Genomic DNA, 8273 nt, shown 5'->3' with positions numbered 1-8273 from the left:
CCGCTCATGCTGCTGGGGCTCCTCTTTATGCTGCTGGACCGCGCTGGCCACTAAGCAGGGCCCGGCACACCTGCGCCCGTGCCACCAGGGCCGCCGAGGGGCCAGGAGGCCCGGGCTTGCCCTGAGGCCTGATGGCCAAGCTGAAAAACCCAAGACTGAGTGGGGCACTGGCCTTCAATCAAGAACCAGGTCTGGGGCCGGGGCTACCCAGGAACCTGTGTTCAGCCTCCGACCGAGCCAGAGACTTCAAACTACCCTGCTGCCCAGACGCTACTGACGCCCAAGGGCGGTGCTGGAGGAGGTCTGCAACCAGGGCCCCCCAAGCACCCCCTCGATGGAAGGGTCCCAAACTGACACAGCCGTCTTCACCCCGTCTCCCTGCCCCGCCCGGCCTGTCTGCAAGAGGGACACAGCGGACACGAAAGTGAACAGAGACGTCTGGTAGTGAGGTGACTCCTTGAAGAGAGTGGGGCCCTGGGTGCAGGTCCCCCCACCTGGTCACGTTCCAGATGAGGGCCAGTGTGTATTCCCTGAAGGACAGGGCACCAGAGGGGAGGGGCCCTTGCCGCGCAAGCTCGGGCCACAAATAGCTCCCTCACTGGCTGGGTCAGGACCCAAGGGGGCGGCCCGAGCGGCCAGGTGCCCGAACTGCAAGGAACAAGGGCCCCGCCAGGCCTCGGAGCTGGGGAGCACTGAGCTGAGGCCCAGTGCCCTGCAACCTCACGTCATTGAGCCCTTTATCTAAAGGACAAACACAGAACGGCCTCGCGGGCTTGTGCCCAGCGCCAGGAATGGCTCTCAATAGACAGCAGCTCTCCTGAAACCACCGTTACTGTGTTCTTGCTGTCTCTACCCCTTCTTCGGCATCCGGGGACTCTCCCCAACCCTTCCCTCCTCCCCCCCTCCACTGCAAAGGCTCTTCCCCAAATCCAGGTAGTGGAGTATGAGATAGAAGGCCCCCGAGTCCTCCTACCCCACCAGGATCTCAGCCAGTCTTGGTCTCAGTCCTGGCTCAGATTGGCCCAAAGGCCCTTCCCGTTCAAGTTCAGAGGGTCTGGTGGGCACCAGGAGCCCGGTGGACTGGGGTGTCCCCCGTACAGCTGCCCCCACATCCAGGGGCCGGTGCAGAGGACGTGTCTGCCCTTTGCCCATTCTGCACCTCTGCCCACACCAGCACACACAGAAGGCTGGCTGTGCACAGACGTGCGGGGCGTTCACGTGCACACACGCACATGCACATCCAGGCCCAGCGCTCCTGAGCGGCATGCCTGGCCCAGCCTGGTCCCTCCCTGGCAAAGCAGAGCAGGCTGGCCCCAAGAGGCACTGGGCCTCCCTCTGGTGGCTCCAGGCTGGACCCTGTCTGGGCCACAGCCCTGGGCACAGGCCGCAAGAGCAGGCTTCAGTCCAGGGAACAAGGTGCAAACTTTGGCAAAGAGTTTTAATGGCAGAGTTGGTTGCAGCGGCAGTGCCACACGGGGAGGGGCCGGAAGCGGCGGTGGGTGAGGGGTCAACAGGCGACAGGGCAGGGCCGGATCCCTGAAGAAGCGGCGAGCAAGGACTGGCGGGCAGCGTCGAGCGGGCGGGTGCTACATGATGGAGCAGGCGGACAGCGGGTTCCGCACGTGGCAGGTGCACGCGGCCCCGCAGTACTGCCGGAAGGTCTGGTAGCAGCTGCCCTCCGGCTCGCCCCCCCACTGGCCCCCGGATGGGGCGGTCAGAGCCTCGGGTGGCAGGCGGCTCAAAATGGACGTGTTGACGGCTAGTGCGGCCAGGCCGTAGTCCGTGAAGAGCACAGTCTCCCGGCGGCAGGTGGGACAGGAGATGAACTTGTACTTGGGGCAGGACTCATAGAGAATCTGCAGGCACTGCTCACACACGGAGTGCAGGCAGGACAGCACGCGGGGCCGCCGCTGGGTGACGTTGTACGTGTGCCCGCAGGTGGGGCACTCCAGGGGCTCACCTGAAGCCGGTGCCGCCGTGGCGGGGGGCCCCGAGGCGGCAGGGCCGGGCCGCACCACATACTGATTCACAATGACCTCGTCCGCTGGCGCCACGCGGGGGAAGCCCAGCTCCACACTGCCCTTTCGGGGCCGTCGTGGCAACGGAGGGGTGCGGGGCGCCCCATCCAAGGTGGGCATGTCCCCCCCACACGCCTGGTTGACGATGATCTCTGTGTCTGAGGGCCAGGCGCGTTTGGGTGCGAGAGCAGGGGTGGGCCTCGGTGCAGGTGGGAAGCACGCGGCAGCCGCCTGCAGCTCGGGGAACTTCTCAGGGTGAACAATCTTCATGGCCTCCATCTTGAGGATGACATGGGGGCCCTTCAGGCAGGACATGAGGAGGCCTGGCCAGCCACTGCCCACCTCGGGCCCGGGGTCAGCCGGCATCCGGCTGTCTCCAATCACATTGGGTGTTCGGGTGGGTGGGGGCGTTGGGTGAGGCCGGGGAGGAGGAGAGGGAGCAGCGTCCTGGTCCTGCCAGGCCTGGTGGGGACCCCGGCCGCCCCGAGGACTCCTGGGGGCGGCCGGCGAGAGCTGGGGGGGCAGGGCCCCCCCCAGTGGCCACAGTGGCTTCTCCGGTCCAGTCCTAGGAGGAGGAGGAGGAAGAGGTGGGGGGGGAGGAGGGAGGCGGGGGCAGGGGAGTACAGGAGGCTGCCCTGGGCTGCAGGTCTGGCCCAGGGGCTCACCCAGGGTCTCTGGCTGCTGAGGCTGGAGAGGGGGCGTGGGGGGGGCTCCCCCTGCAGCCGAGGTCAGCAGTCCCTGAGCAGGGACATCCGGGCAGGCAGGGGCTAGGTGGGCCCCATGGCTCCAGGACAAGGCTCCCAGGGAAGGCAGCTAGCCTGAGCCCAGGCTGCGGGAGGCCCCAGGCCGCGGGCTCGGCGGCGGCGGCGGCGGCGGCGGCGGCGGCGGCGGGAGCAGAAGAGAGGCCTGGACCAGGCCCGAGCTGCAGGTGAGAGACAGCGTGAGGGCAGCGCCCAGGGCCCACCCTCACCCCGCACAAAAGACAGGGCTCCCGACCTCTGACCCTCACCCTCGCTGGACTTGGGACCCAGCCCCCTCCCCAGCCCCCGCCCCCAAGGCCCAACCCCTGCCCGGGTGGGAAGGGGAGGCGAGTCGCGACCCCGCGGCCGTCCCGCCCCGCCCCGCCCCGCCCGAGCTCACCTGCCCCAGCCTGGCGTCCCCGGGCCGCGCGCGCCGCCGCCGCAGAGGTTGTCTCAAAGGCAGGCCCGGATGCGACGCCCGCGCCTCGGCCCGGCGGCTCCAGCGGCTCCGGCGGCGACCTCGGGCGATGGCGCGGCACGGCGGCTCCCAGGGGCGCGGGGCGCGGGGCGCGGGGCTCCGGGCAGCGCGGCGCGGCGGCAGGTGCGTGCGGAGCGTGGCGCGCTCTGCGGCGGAGGCGCGGGGACCGCAGTGCGCGCGGCTCCCGCCCGCGCCCGCAGCGCCACCCCCCGTCTGGGGACCCGCGCGGGGTCCGCGGGGCGGGGCCAGTCTCTCAGCCGCCCCTCCATCGCCGCGGGCCTGGTGCCCGTTCCCGGGGTTGCCCTTCCCTGCGGGCCGCGTGTGAATCGGGACCCCCGCGACACCCCTTTCCAGTACTCCCACCCCAGTCCTGCTTGACCGACCCTGGGTCCTAGTCGAGTACCCCCACCCCCAATTCTAGAAGGCAAATCCTGCTTTTCGAAGCCGAGACCTCATAATGCCAGAGGCAAGAAAAGAGGAGCAGACTGGGGGGTCTCGGCAAAGCTGGTTCCCATAGCCCCCCCCCCCCCAGGACTGCCGTGTGTCCTCTTCCCCCCCCCCCTCCCCGGAGAGTCAGCGTCACTGCTGTCCTTCCACTGTGCCCCCAGTAGGCATGCCTCTGGCTCACAAGTGTAACCAGGTTGTGCTCAACGCTGACAGGCTCAAAGAGGATGATGTGACCATGAGGCTGAGTAGGTGTGGGCAAGCAAGCTAGCAGAGGAGTGGATGGAGAGGGGGACAGTCGTTGGGAGAAGGGTCCGAGGACAGGACTCATGGACAGCTGGACAGGGTGAGGGGTATGCGGAAGGTCCGACAGACAGCTGGACAGGCCAGTGGGGCAACCCACGAGGACACGCACCCGCCCAGGGTGGGGTGGCCCTTTCCGCCATCCCATCAGGTCAGCACGTGCCCTGCTGTCACGTATTTGTGTGCTAACCTGACCCCACCCAGCATGGAGGCCCCATTCCTTTCTGTTTCCTCAAGCCGGGCTCCCCTGATTCCCTGGTGTCTACCCTCTCTCTGCCTGTGGGGAACCCTCAGGTGAGAGAAAGGACAGAGGACGTGCTGGCAACTACTGGGCGGGGGACCACAGCTGCCGGGGACCTCCACAGTGCCACCCCCTGACCTAACCCAGCTACCACGTGGCAGGCTAGCACTCCAGTGACCAGCACTGGGCCCTGTGCCTGACCCTGGACAGTCTCAGCCTCTTCTGGCCACAGCCCCTCCGCTCTGTCCTGGCCGAACTGCACCTGGCTATGGGCCTTGCCCCGCTCCTTCAGAGAGGTCGCTGTTCCTGGTGACGAAGCCCACGCGGGCAAAACAGACTGGAGCAGCGTAGCTGTCCCATGGGGCCCGACTTTGCTGCTCTGTGTGACCTCAGGCTAGTGTCTGGGTCTCAGTTTCCAAAGCCATTTATGGAGAGCGGGTGTGGGAGGTGTGCAAGTGAGCAGGTGCCTGACGGGACGGGCAGCGAGAGCCTTATGGGCTCTGGTTAAGATGGACAACTGAGAGAGCCCCGGTCAGGGGAGGGCTAGGCGCCCAGCCTCGGCCTCCCTCCGGGGCTGCTCAGCTTCCCACCCGCCCGCTGGGCGAGCACCCAAGGAGGCACCAGCCACCAAGCCCCACCCCTTGCCCCGAGGCCCCGCCCCTGGGGTGAGGTCCCGCCCCCTCAGGCCCACCTCCCGAGCCCGCCCAAATCCGCGCCTCCGGAGCTCCGGCGGTCAGAGCTGAGCGGCCTAGGCCGTGTCCTGGACCGTCCGGAGCAAGCAGACCCCGAACCGGGTCTTTAGAGAAACCTTGGAACGCGGAGGCTTCTGGGGAATAAAGTTCCCACCGGCCATCCTAGGCCTGTTTCACGCATGCGCCAGCCTCCGCCTCGCAGCAAGGGGCGGAGTCTGTAGGGGCAGTGGGTGGGGCTTCTAGAGCCTGCGCAATGAGCGTCTGTCGTACACCTGCGAAGACCGAGGGGCTCGGGGCCCGCTTCCCTCCACACCCGGTGCCGCAAAGGTGGAATTCGTGTCCGGACCGGTCTGACTGGCCTCATGCAGGCCACCCCGGTCACGCTGGCTTCTGGGCCACCTCTGATTTGATCCCGCCCTTCCTGGGGGCTCCGTTGGGCACCAAAGACTGGGGGCGCAGGTCCTTGACCCACCCTACTGCCCTAATCGCTCCGAGGGGTGAAGATCACCAGTGCCAGGCCCAGACCCAACTACTCACATCCATTGTCATCCCGTCACACACAGACACACACACACACACACACACACACACACGCACAGACACACGGCGACCCTGTGTGGCAGGTGCTACCTGCCAACTTACAGATGAAAGCGGGAGACGCTGGTGGGGTGGGGAGCTGGTGGTGGTCCCTGAGCGCGCCGAGAAGCTGCCTTTTCAGAAATGAGCTACAAACAACACTTGCGAATGAAGCCCCTGTCGTCGCCAATTGTAAGGTCAGTTTTAGCAAAGGTGTGTAAATAAAACATTTTTTATCAGTTAGAAACCTATAAACCTCAGAGCAGTTTGTGCTCTCAGACATCTTAGCCTCTGTCTGCCAGGCAGAGGCTGTTGGTTGAAGTGAGGACCTCTGCCCTCTGCCTCAAAACAGGGGCCCTGAGGTAGGCGAGTGATGGCTGGGCTTCCCCGGCCCACCGCAGGCCTGGGAGCTGAGGCTGACTTCAGGCTCACCTCCTGCCCTCCTTCCTGGCGAGCTGCAGGTCCTGGGAGGGATGACGACGTGCCTCAGATGCATGGAGGCTGAGTCACCCAGGCTGGCCGTGCCCCCTCGGAGCCCAGGCTGGGCCACCACCCACCTGAGAAGGAAGGGTGGGCGGCTGCTGTGCTGGGAGAGCTGGGGCCTCCTGGGATCTCGGGAACCCCATCTTTGAGCTCCGCCCCACGGCCCCGCCCCTCCCCAGGAGGGAAAAGGCAGCTGCCAGTTGCTTGCCTCACAGGCACTGGGACCCGGCCCACAGGACGAGAGGGGACACCGCTGCCGTCAGCACTGCAGGTGGGTCCTGGGCTGAGGGGCTTCCCTGCACTGGGGCTCGGCCACGGGGACGGCACAGCTGCATCTCCCAGCCTCCCCACCCCATCCCCCACTGCCACGCAAGGAGGGCAGCTGGGAGGCCTCGGCCCTCACACCCAGCTCACTCCCGTGCGCACCCACACGACACATAAGCCTTGTACACCCTGGTGTCTCCACAGCCAGGCCCTTTGCGGGTTGGGCACCCTCTTGGGCTGCAGCTCTGCGCCTCGGCTGAGCTGATTCTGTCTCTTCTGCCTGCCCCCGCCAGGCTGGGCCATGGACCCACATGAGATGGTCGTCAAGAACCCGTATGCTCATGTCAGCATCCCTCGGGCTCACCTGCGGCCTGATCTGGGGCAGCGGCTGGAGACGGCCCCTCCTCCCTTGGGGTCCCAGCCTCTGCCTGTGGGATCCTGCGCCTCGGAGCCCACCGGGCTCCTGCAGCCCTCCGAGGAGGCTCCAGGGAGCCGGGGGGCCAAGGGGACCACCCGGGTCCAGGGCCAGCAGAGCTGGCGGCAGCCCTGCAACCCCTACAGCGGTGGGCAGCGCCCGGCAGGACTGACCTACGCCGGCCTGCCACCCATCGGGCGCGGGGATGACATCGCCCACCACTGCTGCTGCTGTCCCTGCTGTTCCTGCTGCCACTGCCCTCGCTTCTGCCGCTGCCACAGCTGCTGCTGCGTCATCTCCTAGCCCAGCCCCTGCCGGGCCGAGGGGCCTCCCGCAGGACCCCAACATGGCTCAGGCAGCCACAGCGGTGCCCACATGTTTGGGGCAGCCACTGGACCATTGTCGTGGGAGGTGGCTGCTTTCCACCCTGGATAGGAGTATCTACCCGCCACAGAGGCCAACAGCCCAGCTCCGGCCCCTTGAAACAGAGCCCTGGGCACTGGCTGTAATGGCAGCCCTGGGGACACCCTTGACCACCTCCCTCAGGGCCCGCAGCCCCGGCAATAAATCAGAGTGACCTCTGTTCTGGTGACTCTTCTCTGCTGCCGCCCCCTTGAAGTGGGTCCCGGGCTGGACACAACCACCGGCCTCAAGCCTCTGTGGTACATTCAGGGGTGGGGAAGCCACTGATGACATCCTAACCTGTGCTGCAGGTCTCCGGTCCGCCCAGAGGCTGGACAGGAGGGGTGGGAGCGTGTCCCCTGCCCTGGCCCAGACGGGCCCGGGTTCAAGCTGTCTCGTGTTCCTTAGGGCTGAGGCCGAGCCTGAGAGGTCAGCCAGTGGGTCAGACGATAGGAGGATGTGGTGTTTGGAGCCAGGGGGGTGGAGCCCTAAGAAAGGCCTCCGGGAGGAGGGTCACGTTGGCGGGACTGCGCGGGTGGGGCCAGCACCGGCAAGTTTCTCGGAGCGGGGGCCCAGGCAGCCAGGACCGAGCCCCGCCCACCCGTGAGTCACGGCCCTACCTCGGCCGGGGTGTTTTTCTGGTTCCCCGTGAGATGTCCCATTCCCGCACGTGTGTTGTGTGGCACCCAAGCCATGCTGCTCATCTGGTGTCCAGCCTCCAGGGCCTGGGCCTCCCGGACGAGGTGAGCAGAAAAGGAACTGGCCGGCGAGGCCCCTCGGAGAACATGTCTCCCCTGTCTGAGCAGGGTGATGTGCCTGCCGGGGTGGGGGTGGGGGGACGAGCGGAGAGCTGAGCTGCTTAGCACTGTCCTCACCTCACTGCCGAGGGGAGGCTGGGATGCCAGGGCAAGGGGCGAGTGGTGGGGCCGGCGCTGGGCACTCTGTGCTCTCCAGGGCCAGGCAGGGCCAGCCAGAGGAGGAAGCCGAGCTGGCCTTGCTGGATGGTCGGGTCCCGGTGCCAGCCCTTCCCCGACCCAGGGTGACCGGCCACAGGGCAAGACCCGTCTCTGGGTGTGGGTGGATATGCCATTGGCCTGACTGTACAGGGGCTCCGGCGTGCCAGTTTCCTGGCCCCTGCCCCGTGGCCTGCCTCTACCAGAGGATGACCCCACCCAGGCCAGCCCCAGAAACCTGTCCAACCAGACAGAGAGGCTGTG

General features: G+C 67.0%; 2 protein-coding genes across 2 annotated transcripts; one reads left to right on the top strand and one right to left on the bottom strand.

The window, feature by feature from the left end:
* Positions 1-1586: 1586 nt before the first annotated feature.
* On the bottom strand, positions 1587-2384 carry RNF208 (ring finger protein 208). The gene has a single exon (XM_047093777.1). The coding sequence runs from the start codon at positions 2382-2384 to the stop codon at positions 1587-1589; it is 798 nt and encodes a 265-aa protein (XP_046949733.1).
* Positions 2385-6540: 4156 nt separating this feature from the next.
* On the top strand, positions 6541-6957 carry CYSRT1 (cysteine rich tail 1). Its single transcript, XM_047093793.1, has one exon. The coding sequence runs from the start codon at positions 6541-6543 to the stop codon at positions 6955-6957; it is 417 nt and encodes a 138-aa protein (XP_046949749.1).
* The last annotated feature ends 1316 nt before the right edge of the window (positions 6958-8273 follow it).

The sequence above is a fragment of the Lynx rufus genome, unplaced genomic scaffold (assembly GCF_022079265.1).
Source record: "Lynx rufus isolate CCGP_SWC_20201006 ecotype Redwood Valley unplaced genomic scaffold, mLynRuf1.p SCAF_36, whole genome shotgun sequence".
Taxonomy (NCBI): Eukaryota; Metazoa; Chordata; class Mammalia; order Carnivora; family Felidae; genus Lynx; species Lynx rufus.
The sequence above is the reverse complement of the archived record's forward strand: the minus strand, read 5'-3'. Positions and strand labels throughout refer to the sequence as shown.